This window comes from Varroa jacobsoni, unplaced genomic scaffold (assembly GCF_002532875.2).
Source record: "Varroa jacobsoni isolate VJ856 unplaced genomic scaffold, vjacob_1.0 scaffold_794, whole genome shotgun sequence".
Classification (NCBI taxonomy): Eukaryota; Metazoa; Arthropoda; class Arachnida; order Mesostigmata; family Varroidae; genus Varroa; species Varroa jacobsoni.
This window is the reverse complement of record NW_019213696.1, coordinates 58186-74410: the sequence shown is the minus strand read 5'-3', so window position 1 is coordinate 74410 and position 16225 is coordinate 58186. Positions and strand designations below refer to the sequence as shown.

The 16225-nt window shown below is 39.5% G+C and overlaps 1 protein-coding gene across 1 annotated transcript; it reads left to right on the top strand.

Moving 5' to 3' along the window:
• The first annotated feature begins 8934 nt into the window (after positions 1-8934).
• Positions 8935-14055, top strand: LOC111263855 (uncharacterized). The gene is made up of 6 exons (XM_022839275.2): positions 8935-9313; positions 9431-9504; positions 11394-11891; positions 12791-13333; positions 13481-13573; positions 13827-14055. Exons 2-6 carry the CDS (start codon positions 9475-9477, stop codon positions 13917-13919), a joined length of 1257 nt encoding a protein of 418 aa, XP_022695010.1. The 5' UTR covers positions 8935-9313; positions 9431-9474; the 3' UTR covers positions 13920-14055.
• Positions 14056-16225: the final 2170 nt, after the last annotated feature.

Sequence of the window (16225 nt, the reverse complement as noted above, 5' to 3'; positions counted from 1 at the left end):
CTCATCGATAAACAATTGTCAGCCAAAGTACAAGTTACGATATGGCTCCCATTTTTTATTTCAATCGAAAACATGAATAACTGCTGCATGATTTTGGGACCTATTTGCTACCGCAGAAGGCTCCAAAAAGGTTTCAACAACCACTTGGAAAGTGACATGCCTTACCGATTCTATTTTTTCAAGTTGAATGTAAGTAATATTAGAGAGTGCTCGAATAACCTCTATGTTTTACTATGAAGTTTTACTTAAAGGTAAATAATGCTCCACAATACAGTTTGAAGCTTCAAGAAATAAATATTTGAACACAAACTATCGTGACTAATCTTTTAAGAAACGCAATGAACCCGAATAGGTATCGGGGTTCAAAGGGAACGTTTGAAAGATATATGATCCTCTTGATATAGTCACACCTGAGACGTTACTCGGCAAATGGGGGTTATTTTCATCTCATACAAACATAACGTGTCTTAACTAGTTTATTTCAATTACGCTGACTAATGAATGCTACACTTTTTGTAAAACTATTTTTTGCTAGTCCCTCTTTCTATCTGTTTCGAGTGCGGGAAGATTGAGGAAGATTTCATTTCCAAAGCATACAGAATAGATGGATGCCGGCTTTTAGTGGAACGAAAGCCGATATCGCGCATCCTAGTTAGCGGAAACACGGCTCCGAAAATCGTCATCTACAGCGTGTTCTACTGTGACGAAACGAAGCTTCACTCTTACCAATTGTGTGGACAGTATGACCTTTAGGATATAGGGCAGAGTTTAGAAAAAGCTATAATATTAGCTTTATTAGCTCCATCTTCGTACGTTGGAAGGCAGAGAGGTAAGACCCCACTGGACTAAGCGTGGAACCCCGCCGGAGGATGGGACAATAAATGAACTCACATACGCACTGGCCGTTCGTATAAGCTTTCGGTTAGAGTAACATTAATGTAAGTTCCAAGTCAAGGCCCAAGTTTAAGACGCGTATGCTTTAGCGGGTGGGGGGATCCGAGGGTGCCAGATAAATGTTTCCTTTTATTACCTTTTAACCTTCGAAAAAAGGTTCGTGCATGTCTCGAACGTAAATGAAGTTTGCGGTACAATACGGTAATGATTAATTAATTATACCGATTTCTCAACACTTAGATGATAGAACAATCGTTAGAAGACCATATGGCAGATAGCGGTGCTGTTGATCCGATTCGAATGCCCGAATGAAAGGGCTTTCTCTCTTCAGAACTCAAAATACTTACTTACACGTTAAGCCAAACGTTGTGTGCACCTGAAGAACTGTCCATTGCTTTCTGAAGACAGATTTGAATATGATCATGTATTACATTATGTATATTCAGTTGTAATCACTTATGGGTAATATAAAACATAATTTCATTTTCATCAAATTTTTAGCCATCTCAATCAAAGAAAAAAACACAACCGACTATATGAATACCATAATTTAGGATATTTCTTTTGGTGGATGGTAATTATTATTTATAATTTTTTTTTTTTATTTATTATTCTTAACTTTACAAAGTTCAGTGACTAAATCGCTCTTCTGCAATGGTTTTCTTTTAGTTGTTATTTTTAATTCAAATGCAAGCAGAATATTTTATTGTGATTATGTTAGAACTTATCATTTATCTCGGGAGTTTAGCGTCTGTAATATTTTTGTCTTTTTTAGATAATAATTCAGTAATTAGAAAAGAGTTCCGGGTTTTGTTGAGCGTCACTGGCTGCTGTAACGTTTTCTGCAAGTCATAGTCAGTTTCATCTTCAGATAGTGATTTATTTACACTTTCTATTGTTTAAGATATCCATAATTTGATGTTTGTATTACGTAGTTAAATTATTATGCGTGTATTATATAGATCAATGATACATGGCGTCATTGCTTTTGTGCTACTAGTCATAACAAGGATATTTATTCGTCCCCATGTATAATCCAGTCGCTCTTCTATTGATGAAATATTAGAACAGACGGTCTTGCGATCTGTTCATAATTAGAATGTCATAAACTGCCCCAGAAAATCTGTTATTACGCTTACAGAAAACGGTCATAAGTATACTTTTAATAGACTGTGCACACGAGCCTTTCCTCAGTTCTACCAGCGGTAGTTTACGGAAACCGTTAAAAAGCTCGTCCATCCTGATACTTCTCCCTTTATCGCAAAAGTATCGTGAAATAAGTATGTTATCTCAAACGAAGTGTGCCAAGTGATGATGACATAGCGGGTGACGTGTTTGTCTGCAAAAGGCAAGGGTACGTGTGGAGTCTCACATCTAGCCGCAGACGCTAACGGCTTCAATGCTTCTTTAAAGAAAAAGGAAAAAGACAAGAAAATTGACACAGACTTAATTTGATTGCGCGAATCCCTAGATGAAAGTAACGGGAGTTTGATTGCAATGACTGGCAAGATTCATTAAGAGACAGACATGGACAGTGTTTTTCATTGGCACCTTATTCTCGATATTTACCTTTACCCTCTAGGAGAGAAAGGTTTCTAAGATGTCAAAGGTCTTAAAGGTTACTGCGTAACAGTCCATTGACCGATTTACCTCATAGAGTAACTAGAGAAATAATTTCATACTTTGGTATGTGTATTATCTACAATTTTGTTTTTGCCACTTTTATATTTTATTCAAAATTTTTGCTTCGCATAATCGTGTAACTAACTTTATCTGCTTTTTTCAGGATAAATATCTAGTTGTGATGAATAATTAAAGCACGTATCCATAGACGAATGTCATACGACTAGCAAACGTATTACGGCATGATAATTTTTCCATCGGCGGATGCATCGTTCCATGATTGGCTCGTATGGCTATGCAGTAAAAACAGAGAAAATTTATTAAAACGTCACCGGTCAAGAAAAACAATAAACCAACTAGACTAACTTGGCTATCCGTTTAGATAGTGTCTGAAACGAAAATTTACGAAGTTTTCAAGTCGCTAACCTTGTGGCCGGATAAGGGTGAGGAACTATACTGTATATAGGTATAGATATGCTGTGGTGACTGTTAATGCCGAGACTGACTACCCAACCCATTTTTTTCAGACTCAATTTAGCTATATCACGGGTCTTAAAATGAATAATTGAATAACCCCCTGACAAAGACACCGGTAGCAAACAGAACTCTCTAAAAAAACTGTCGCAAAAATCAGCCTTACAGCTCGGTAAAGCAATTCGACGCAGCAAGCAGCAAGAACGCTACACGTAAGATTTTTGACCAATAAGGCTGAGCTGCCCGTCGATCTTGAGGCTTGAAATACAGGCCTATTTACAAGCCAACCTAGGTAGCATAAACGCAATTTTAGTAGACACACTTCACAACACGCAAGTCTGGAGGATTTGCGATGAATTCGAGGCTTCGAGTGGGAGTTTACTGTTACCCTAGCCAAATCAGATACTTCTATGGTATCAATATATAAGGCAGGCGGTCCCTTGAAAAAATCTACATGAACGTGGCATTTTTGCTAGAATGTGCCGTTTAACGCATGTACGAGACAATAAGTTCCAGAGACACTGAGAGAGCATTTGATGGCAGTCTTTCCAAAATGAAAACCAACAAAACCGCTAAAACCGTAGGAGACGTGGCCAGGAAGCCCATATTTATAAACTACTATCCGGACTGCTCGTACGACGACTAGCCGTTTACACGGAATACCGTAACCTATTACCAGACCAGCAGTGTGGGTTCTTCCAGGAAACTCAACGCTAACGGCATGCAGGCTGTCTCTGGTAGTGTAAAAAGCGCACTTTAGATTGGAAATTCCTCCGTTTGGTATTCGTTGGTTTTAAAACTGTTCTCGATTTCGAATTGACGATAGCAGCCTTCCACAAACCTGCCAAGTCAAACGTACGGTTGACGCTATCGAAACTTACCCTGTAGGTATCCTGCAGAAGAACACGACTGGCAATGAAGTGAAAAAAAGATAATAATAATATGTTTAGCCGTCCATGGGATTTGCTCAGAAAAAACATCATAGTTCTCATATTCGACCGACGATTTCCCTGAATGCTTGAATCTTAAATGCTGCTGATCTTTCAATATATAGAGCAGGTAGGCGTCACTTTATCAGGTACTCACAGCATTTAGCCAAGATGTAACTCAGGTGGAAATCGAAATAAGCAGGACCAAAGCGGTTGCAACGAAGTTTAAATGACGGACGGCTTCTTCAAAGCTACCGACTGAAGGGTAAAGCATTCAAAGTTATTAGCTCAGTCACTTGCTCCGGCATCCGTCGGCGCTGACGGTCATGGTGTGGTCATTCAAGGGCCACATCGAAGAAAGAGCTCAGGCAGTGACGACTGCAGCCGAAACAACCCCAAAAACATTGAATACTGCCAATGGCAGCGGTAGTGGCATTTCTTCAAATTCAGGGTTTCTATTCATTTGGGAGAAATTTAGCGTCCGAGATCACACAATCAAATCGAATTTTTTTCAGACTGGCGGCAGGACTACACACGATAGAACGTAATCAACAAACGTATTACTTGGCCGACACGCCACTCCGGTCAGGCGTGTCCATTAATTGTTCACGACGTATATTGCATATAAACATATGACATAAAAATAGATCAAATCCGGACGTATTCCTTCTTAGAACCTTAGCGATAACTGACAGTGGATGAAAAGAAACAAATGAAATTCAATAGAACGAGTGAAATGTAGGACAACTACAAGCGATAATGTCTTGCGGGGAACAATTCACAAGGGTGAGCGAATCGATAAATCATATTCCGTTGGCGTAAACTCGAATCACGTCAACTATGTTATACAACGGAAGTTTGTTTTTTTTTTTTGTGAAATTCACTGTGGCAGAAGAAGTTGGTTAAGCCTATCTCGAAACTGTCATCAATTCGAGTCAATAACAACTTATAAACATTTGTTATTATGTCACAATATGGTCGGCAGTTGACTACCAGAACCCATACCTGCCCCGAACTGTAAAATACGCTCAAGGAAAAAATATCACCTTTATTTTTGTTCGGTGTGTATCTTAGTCGATTTATTGAATTATAGGACGCCAGCATTATTTGCACATATCACTCAGTCTAAAGAGAACAGTAATACGTTTTCCGTTTCACGTTTACGGAAAACGCTGTCACGCGGCAAATGTACAGCCGATGTAAAAATGAAATCGTATAAGAGATTGTTAGATCTCCTAATGGATTCTGCCAAACGCTGTCAAAGACGTCGTCCACTCGTGTAGCTCCAGATTGCTATTTAAAGCTATCATTGTATTCCCGGATACGACTAATAAGTTGATAGATTTATACTGATTGTGTCGTATGTCTATTATGTCGTACTGTTATTATGAATGAAGGTTTATACAATAATAACAAATATAGTGTTTATGTTTATCGAATTGATCACTACATGGTCAGACATTTTCTGGTGCAAGCCATAAATGAAGCTGGCTTCAGATCAAAAGTATGTTGAGAATTATAAGGTGTTTTTCAGACAGGCTTCAGAACAGCGTTGCTTTTGATTTTTTGTTTATTATGACGCGTTAACGTTTAAGTGCCGTCAAGGTACTGAGAACAGTCAGCTTTTCCATTAAGGTCAGTCCTGCTCTGTTCGTTCGCAGAAAATAATCTCGATATAATTAGTACAGATTTAGTAACATAGGAAAAAATGTATAAAAACAAACCAATAAAAATTACGATTGTTATTCAACAATTTAGTTAAGCTACGAGTCGGGTAAGGCAATATATATATTTTTTCTGTTACGCTGGAATCACAGTCTCTATTAGTCGGGAAGACGTTTTACATTACTGAAGAGTTTACACTATAATTTCCGCTGTTATTGAGTCCATTACTTAGCTGTGCATCTTGTAGCTACCTATAGCAATCTGATGCAAACTAGATTTAGGCAGATGTCTCTAATTAGATATAACGAGATTGTTTGAAAAACTATCTTTTGACTTATGTAAATATGATGATTCGGAATTGGCCTAACTAGCTCATGACGATTCCGGAAAAACGCATAGCCTAGAGAGCAAAGCATGTGATGTACTCGAAGAGAAGATAAATGATGATATTTTTTGAAAAATTGGTCTTCCAGATATAATATGATGGCAAAAATGTCAGCTTGAAGTGAAATTAGTTTCTAAAGCAGTGCTAATATAGAAGAAATATTCTTTGTTCTTCGCATGGATAATTCTGCATAAATTTCTAAGCTAAACTTCACGTTGGCCCTTTCGTGTCACATACACTATTATGATACTCAAATAACAACATTTCCCCATAAAAAGTTCCAAAGTCTCTTCATCTGGGCATGTGTAAACTCTATGATACCATGTCCAGCTGCTTGGACACAAACACCAGTTATACTAATTCGAATATCAAAATGAAAATGGTTGTAATGCCTAAATAACAAAATCATAAAAATCGTATACGTGGCATCGACTAAATGAAGCCGACTATTTGTTTCCCTCTATAGAACTTTCGTGTCGAAAACAACCGGGAATATATCTAAAATTGATTCTGAGATCCTCAATTGGCAGATGGGCCCTCGGGGCGAGAACAATTCAACGCTTCTAACAGAGTCATGCCGTTGACCTTTGCGCTGGTCCGAATCCCAATTATTGGTGTAAGCGTTTCCGGCCATAATCTCTTAAAGCCAGCTACATTTACGAATGTCTCTTCTCAAGTTAGCCTACGAACTTCTACGCTTTATCTGTTTACCCCTAACGACTAGATAAAGCATGACATTTCATTATGGGTGAGCAAACTTTCTTGAGAGAGATAGACTTTAACATGCTAATAAGGACAGATTGAATTTGAGTTAAGAAAGCTAAGGGTGAGGTATTATAATAATTTTACGTCTTTATTTCTCTACAATTATGTTCATCAAAAATTTATAATTTCTTCGCAGTACCTTAGCGAATCGTCTAACAAAGTTTCCGATGTCGTTGAAAGCATGCCATCTATATTTTCTTATGAATAAAATCTTTTAGAATGAAGTATTACATAAACATATAATGGCTATAATCAGACCCACGTAGGTAACCTGGGTGCTACAGCTTTGACATTTGATTCATATTAAAGGTTTATATTGTTGACATTTTACAAAAATAATAATTTGTCGAGGAAACATCTCATGAGTATGGAGGATGACAGGGCACCTACTTCAATTAAGACGTTTGCATGTTTACGACTGTGGTTCTTGCATTCTAAAATCGGACGTTGTTGTACCATAGGGGTGGTTTAATTTGAATGTTAGTTCTTAGTTTGTTCGTCATGTTCTCCCTAACCGTAGTCGAATCAGGGCCTACGGCATGGCACTGGAAAACACCTACACTAGTCCATCAAGTAGACATCGTAGACCTCAGTCGCTATCCACTTGCTTTATATACGTATAGGGTTACAAGAATATAAGATTATATCCTCGTTGTTTATTTACGTGAGTTTATTGATGTGACCGTCGTTGATCATCATCTTATATCCTTTTTTTTTTACTAAAGAGAACCAGTGTTCCACGTGTTCTTTGGTTTTGCTGTTCAAAATCGGTGGCGCCCATTTGTCCGGTATATTTAATTTAGTAATTCCATCAAGACGAACAGGTACCAGATTTCTCAATACCCTGATTCTGAGCGCCTACAACCGTACACCTTCAGGTGGGCCGGCGTCCACCGCATCTCTCATCTATGTATCTTGTATTTTATCACTTTCCTTTGTGCGAGGATTCCGCAAAACCTAGTTTCAAAATCAAACTTTTCTTGCAGAAATCCTTGCACACAACTCCTTCCAGTACTTCCCATCCTTTGTCGAATACAAGCTTTCTACTTTATAATGATGTAGGCCGTTGAACTGTCCAACTTTGTATGGCGAGTAGCGATATCCGAATGGACGGTCCCAGATTCGAAGAAGTACGAGCGAATTTCGAAAATCAAAAAAAAAATACGAAGCGTAGCGTCGCTATAAATTAGTGCCGCTTTGAAATTAGAGACGCATTTTATACTCAACGACCTAGCGATATAAACTTATAGATTGACCGTACAAAATGGCACTAAATATTTGATTTAACTAAGAGTTCCTGCTGGCTAAATGAACATTACACAGAAGTGAGTAATATCTGTATTTTAAGTTTTACGTCCAGGCATTCCGTCGGACAGCTCCGAGTACGAAACGAACCGTGTGTCCAGGATTCGAACCCAGACCACAGCGTATTCCCAAAATTACTAATGAACCGGAACGTACGGCAACTTAACCTTATCAAGGTTAAGAAAGATGATGGTCGGTGGTACTGCCAGAACGCCTTATAAAAAGGGTTCAAGCAACAAAACGACATTAGATCTAATTTAAGATAGCGCTTGGTGGAGATCTGCATTTCGCTTAGTTAACTTCGCTTGTATATGAATAGGTTTAAAATTGATTTCCATAGTTTCCATTGCTCGAAACATTCATTAAGACGTTTATTTTAAGCGAGACCGTGATCTACGGGGTTGCAAATTCCAGATCTTCCGCCTAACGATAGAGATTAACGATGAAAAACAACGGTATATTTCAACATCTGTGAGTTCCCGCTAAATCTTTTTGTAGAACTGGTGGTCCACAACGGAATATAGGGTATTCGACTGTTAAGAATAGTTGCAGATGTTGCATGATCTGGGTAAGAGCTCTATTGTTTTTCCATAGTGCTTCGTACGCAAAAATATGTATAGTAGAAACGCTAGCCGACTATCATGTGTTGACTAATGAAGAAATGATTTAAGCCAATTCATAGGAAGCTGTGCGCGTTTCCGCTAAGTTGACCCAATGTAGTTAGTTTCTCATTGACGTTATGATATGCTTATTCTATTGTTGGGTCGCTGCAGTTACTTCCCAGTAAAATTTTCCTGTCCGACGTAAACAATCAGTAGAGGCTGTGCTGGACGCTAATACAGCAGAGTCTTTTAGTAGTAGTATTAGATGTTTAACTAATTTGATTGTTGCCAGTTTGTACGTGAGGCTGAAACAGCTTTCCAATTGCCAGCATCCAGGCTGATTGACAATATAGCAATGTTTCCGTTCGACTGCCTGCCATTGCTGGTATCGTTGTTGACTTAGTCGCGTATTTCTATTTCCGTATCGACGGGCTATTATTGACTTTACGTCACGACGTTCACACAATTACGAAACTCGTTCAAAACTTTTACTTGCATTAGCCCTATAGGCATTGATTGCTGTTTGTTTCGTGCCGGTGATGTCTGGAAAAATACCTCTATCGACTGAACTGCTTCTAGGAGATGACTGACAATCCATCACTTCCAAGTGACTGTCAATCTACGAACGTAACAGAACAACATTGAGGAGTGCGGGCTGATGCCCCCAAAGGGTTAGTTTAACGGTACACATCTGTTCGTAACAACAACGTAATCACTGTGGTAGATTGTCGAGCTATCTAAGTAGTAGATGCACTGTGAACGTTGAGCTTTTTCCTTCGTTGTTTTAGAAGGTGTACGGTAGAACAGGATCGTGTAGACACCTGGAACTCTCATGTGTAGCTTCGTACGATGTCGACATCCGGTAAGTCCAGTGTGACAACCATTGCATTTACTCGTCCTGTTCTTCGTATGTCTCATATTTATGTCACTTCTGGCAACACTTAATTGTCAAGATTTTCCGGCTACATAAATTTCATATGTTATAAAATTTTCCTGTTGATAGGAATAGGCAGGGAACTCAACTTAAAGACTAACTAAGATTCAATCTGGCCCCCTCAAGTACAGGCAACGGAAACAACAGGTCTAACAATCATTCTACAAACCGACCCTAGTGAAATTACTACCCCACTCGCGCGATAACAAAGCGATGACACACTGTCAAATACCTAGCTACACGTGGGTTGATTGCAGCTGAATGAATTGTAAAGAGAAAAAAAAAAAGCATTTACCAGTTACGTCGTTCCGATTGCTTTCCTACGATGGGGTAGCTGTACCCCGGTTTCTAATGAAATCAGAACCTGGTTACGGACCCTCAAGCTGAAGATTCCCTAGGAAGCGGCCTGTTTAAGATACACGTTTCTTTAATGTAAAGAAACATGGATCATGCTTTGAAAGAACGTTATCTCAAACTCTTATATGCTAACGCTATCATATATAAATGAAGTGTGTTCCTAGGGTTAATAATACCTGGCTAAAATCAATGCCAGGGACTATTAAAACCAACGCATCCGCCTTTTTTTAAAGCTGATATATCGTTTTTGTTGTACCGATGCGATATTTTACAAGTTACGTAACTGTATATTGTAGTATATACAGTAGATGGCGCATTCGCTGCATACGATAATTTAGTTAGGGCCGCAGGTAAGGCATAAGGTAAGTATAAGGGCACAATGCACTGCCAGGGAATCACTTAGCTATTGATAATGCTTTGTCGAATCCAGACAGCAGTGTAACACATATAAATGCTATGCCAAAATCGTAAAAGCGTAACATTTCTTTTTTTGCCCCCATTTCGCGTTATTCTCTATTCAACCGAATAAAAACAAACAGAAGTAATATGCTCGACGATGATTTCAGTAAGATTCATGCAAGCCACGACTAATGCCAGACAATATAATAAAAGAATCCATCATTCTCTGTTATGTAACGTCTCGTTCACATGTTAAGAAACTACCATTCCATATAGCGCTATGTCGTTGGAGATCGGTGAACGGGTCATTTCCAGTAGGACGTACGGAATTAAATGATGTGTGTTAGAGAGGAAATATCCATCCTGATATTTGACTGCTACTCTATATTAGTTTATAAACCATCAGGATTTTCCCTATGCACGGTAGGAAAGTACATAGTTCCCTGGAAGCCCTCGTATCTTATGTACCATGGAATGACTGAATTTCTCTAATTTTTCCAACATAGGCTGTACATAGAATCGCGTGCTCATAAGTATGCTATTGAGACCTCTATTCCAATATCCTTGTGCAAACGAATGTTCAAATTTTTGAATAGTCAAATTGTTTTTATGCAGAGACAACGCGGTTGAGGTCTATTTGCCTATATTTTAAAAGAAAAATACCAACAAAAGCATCAGAATTTATGGCTCCTCAAGCATTTTGATATCATAAAGAGCGTCGATATGAGCTAACCGCTAGCTAAATTAATTCTGATTGGGTGTGATCTGCGTCAACGAAATCTAAGCTTTGTCCTATTTTTGAGGTTAATATATATAGACCTACTATAAGACCAGCACATCGTAAGATGTGACTCATTGTCACTACAGTGACCATCAGCACGGCCAATGGGAGAAATCAGTTAAAAACAAGCCTGTATGAACATTTATATTAGTGTACATTAACATGCGATCTGCCAGTTTCAATATTGTTTAATAGAGTTGGAATATTGTTGTCGAAATTTTCTCAACGAAGTCTTCTTTGGCGAGAACCGCCTGATTTCGGCCAAATTTTGACCCCTCAGATGCTGCATATCTTCATTTTACTGGCATTCGCCGTCGCGCCCTTGACTCAGCCTGGCCTGACAGTGGTCTCCGGTGAGTACAGCTCCAACCCGTTACGTGTTGAACAGACAGGAAGCCAATATCGGCAGCCTCGACGCAGCCGACGCTCCGCAAGTGATGCTTCGCATTATTTAGGCCACGGGCGTCCTCCAAAATTTTCCGTGCATTTTGATCAAGAGGAATTGATCTCGGACGGCTTCGCAAAACGCCGACTAGAAGCCCTCAAAGACTTAGTGAGCCTTCAGTTTCGTTCGCAGATTAACGAAGACAATAAACCGCGGGCCGTTGTCAGAAAAAAGGCGCCACTATTTCATCGCAATAAGCACAGCGAATTAAAAGATTTTCACAATTACGAACAAGATTTTGACCTTTCCTACACGACCGACTACAAAGATCTGACTGCTGAGGGACCAGAGGATGCGTCAGATGGTGGCGTTGCGCAAGGGGAAAACTCTCAGGTAGACTAGAGCGGGAAATCTGTTGTTCTAAAGTTTTTTTTCCACTGCTAGTCACCTCTTACGGTTATAGACGTGAACAACACAACCCTATACGAAGCTCGTAACAATTTTGCTTCCACAGATCACGCATACCCTAGTAAGGCATTTCCGTAAAAGTGCATTAACTATAATGCCGTGAAGTTTTAAGTAAATTTTAGTACAGTGGAATTAACTTGTTTAGACCACTCTAACAATGGATGCTTAGACTATGTATTCATTGAGATCGGACAAAGGACTAACGCGATTAGCGCAGCTTATTACTGTTTTCCCGTAGTTGTCATGCTATGTTAGGATACATCAGAAAAGACACTAGACCCACGTGATTAGTAGCTCCATATATCACTTCCTTTATCTTTTTAATTTAACATTAAAATAGATACACACATAAACCATGTGACGAAATTGCCTTCTTGCTTCAGCCCCATTTAAAAACGATCAGATTGGGCTTTTTGGAAGCGTTTAAGGCTACCATTTTTTGATATCCAGGCAGTATTAAATCGCTTTCTCCTAGATTGGTAAACCTAATAGTAATACCACAACAATATTAACAAAATAAGTCTGAATTTTAGCATTGTTCACTGATACGTTTTTTTGGCCTGTTTTTACTATTAGTTCTCAATAAAAACTAACATACCTGGTCGTGCCTACGCAATCCTAATAACTGATTCAGTGACGGAATATCTGTCGCTTCCTTATTTCAGATCAGAGACACGTTCATTATATTTAGCAGTTAATTTAAAATTACAACATAGGATCTCTTGTACTTCGACAAATTTAGGACAGCTAGTACGAAAACCCATACTGTTTTTCCATATGCTAATAATGTTCTCCTTATTTTCGATCCGATACACACTTCGCAGAATAATATTCCTGAAAAACTCGCAATAATACTTCAAACTGCGGCGAACACCAGATGGAGGCCACGGATTTTCCACTCTATACGTACAGCGAGCAGCACATCGAAGCCAGAGACTCTGGTATCTACTCGAGGCTCTAAAAACGAGTTGAAACAAACTCCTACTACTGAAGTCGAATCGTTAATACTTGGCAGTTCTAGCGAACATTTTGGCGACAAATCTTCTAATCTCAGTATCCTTTTAAAACAATTATCGTCAGGTGCAAATTCACCTTTGACAACTTGGTCGAAGAAGGGTCGACTTCGAAGCAATGATTCGCAGGACACAAATCACAGCAGGCCGCAGTTTGTTCTCTATGCTCCAACAACAAATGGTTCAGCTAAAACGCAGGACGAACCGCAAACTCCTAACGATAACGTATTTCCTATCCTCGGCGCGATCCTGAAGATCGGTGCTCTGCCTTCGGGAACGCAACAGGCTATAGGATGGTATCTGATTCATGCGAGCTATATAGATATTGTCGCTCTGAAGAACGATCGCGGCAAGGTGAGTGTCTTTTCCACTTTTCACGATACCGTTTGATAATCCTTGTCTGTCAGAATCGTCAGTTTTCTACTAGTAGTAAAACGTTTGCTCAGTTTTTGTTCCACGATTGATAATGGTGCACGTATCTTCCGTCCGTTGTGTACGCAGGTGGTTTGGATGGATCTACAGGTGTCATACGAAGATCCCGAGAGACCAAAAAACCAAGCGAGCAGACCTTTAAAGATTGCTTTCGATAAAAGGGTTTGATACATGACAATTATTACTAGTAGTATTTTTGCTGCAAATAATCATCAGGGCAATTCTTGCTCATATGATAACGAAAATATCTGTTTATTTGCGCTTTGAATAGGAACCGAGTGTTTATGCAAACTAAGCAAACATTAGAGGATCATTTGCGAAAATAATGACAATCATCTGTGAGTTTTTGGCGTTTCGATCACGTTTATTTGTTGTCTAATGCGTTTGTTGGTTATGGCCTTTGTTCGGAATACAGGTACTATTACCAATAACCCTTGCGATGCTCCCAATCGGGTTAATCTGGATTGGACGTTATATAGAACTAATGGGATGGTGGAATGCCCCCTGATGAGATAGGAGGCGAGCATAGTCGGACCTAAAAAGCAATTTCTTTACGCTGTTCTTACTCAGCGAACGGTGTACGGAAACTCAGCCATCAATTAGTTGAATTGATATCCAATAAATTTCAGTTTATTATAGGCTTCCCCGCTGTCTGTTTATTATGTGTTCTAAAAAACTTCACTCTAAGAACCAACGTTGTTATGCCTCGTATGCACAACAATAACAGCTCCAACACATATAAAATTTAGTGTTGTCAACATGACACATATCGACGTTTCGAATCAGAATGCTCCATGTAACCAATGAGCTTTGCTGCCGTTTTAACGTACAATTTTGGATACATTGTAGTGAAAGTCGCTGATAGCGTTTCAATAGCAAAAAAAATGAACACGATCGGTCCCATTCCGCAATTACGGCCAGCATTATGCAGTAACGTTTACGGAACGCCCAGAAGGGCATCGCTGCAAAAAAATTTAAGTACTAAGCATTTCGCTTTCCAGTCGCTCGGGATTAATCAATACCGGGATGCTACAACGAAATTATTATTCGTGCTAATCCAGAGACTAAATTTATACAACTGCCATTCGGGTGAAAAGGTGAACGCCAAGCGAGCATGACTACCCCTCACGCGAAAAACGTTGAGGTTGGTATCGAGTTATCACTACGATTCGCACCCATGCAGGTTCGCACCCCGTGGGGGTTACCTCCCATGTATTGGGTAGTTGAACCTTATTTTTACGCTTTTATTACAGAGATTTAATATACCAATTTCACAATGTGTTCATCGAAGAACAACGAACTTGTCTGCCATTGTCCCTTTGCCCACATTGAAAGCTACACTATTTCCATATCTATTTGTTGACTTTGTCGAACCTACCGTTATTCATTTCTTTTGCAACGCTTCATATAGCGACAAGGTCGTCGCTCACCGCCTCGCAAAATATAGAATAGTCGCACGTGGCGATCACAACGCTGGAAACATGTCGATAGTAATAAGTTCGCTGCTTCGGACAGAAGAGACAAAGAAAAGGGCAAGTACAAGCGAGGCATTGCTGATCCTGCTAATCCTTCGTTCGTTAACTTGTGTGGGTTCCTCTTTGCTCGAGCTGCTTTGTCTGGAGGCGAGGTTTGCCCCACCGTCGGCGTAGGTTTGCTGCGGTAGCAGTGAAGCGTCGCCAACGTTGCAGGAGTCAATAGAATGCGATAGAACGAGTTACGTGCGTTCTGAGCGCGTCCAGAACTCCAGTGGGGGACGCGACGCAGGCAAAGTCAGTGTAGGCCGCAAATGATACACGTTGTCTGCGGTCTTTGTCGTGGCGTGTCGCCTGATTTTGCTCTAGCTTGAGATGAAGTAACGACAAAAACAGCGGCACCCCGTTTGTGAATGTAAACCGAATTGAGCTGAGAATTATTGTCTGTCAAAAAATACGGCGGTAAAGATCAAGCTGAAGTATGTTCTAGGAAAGGAAAAAGTTCTTCAGTATAGAAGAATGGCGCTAGTATTCCCGTCCCGTATGGCCGTTCGTTTGTGATATTCTACTGAATGTGCTCATGTAAAAATAAACGATATTTGGTTCTACATTCGGTATTGTAGAGCAAAAATGATTCAAGCACAATGCATGCTATAAGGACATTTCAGCATAATGGAAGGCTTCTATGTTGGAATAAGTTAAATCGCAGGTCGTTGTTATGATATGTATCGTATGTAAATATGTACTCGTATCGTATCATTTAATCAGAGTAACATGTTCAACCGAGAGGTATAGCGTCGTCAACGGACCCGTGCCCTCCTATTTTGATGTTCTTGCCGCTTGCCTCAATTCAAAATGGAATTTCCAATTGGAGCAAGCTTAATAGAGATTCATCCTCAGAACAATTCTCCTTAGCTTAGCTCAGTAGTTACATGTTTGATTTGAATGAACAGATCCGAAAACATTTTATCATATCATAGCATAAATAACGAATTTAGAAATTTCGGTTTAGTTAGGGAGTAATGCTGTCAGTTGTCGTCCTGACCGCACGATTTCCATCCAACTCAGCCGCAAATTACTATCACTCCCCGATCTCGTTGAAACACGCACTTCCGCTATGCAGCTCCTTAAAACGAGCTGCGGTTGGACATTTTGTCGAATTATTTACTGCTAAATAGCTTTACTCTGCCAATTTTCTCAGTAAAAAAAAATAAAACAAAAAAAAACTAATTTAAAAAAAAGACACGATAATTATGACCTGACCGGACTTCGATCTTTCCGTTGAACTTTCGCTCTCTACCGGTAACCTCTATTTTTAATACTTCACTGTCGAGCTGAGTAT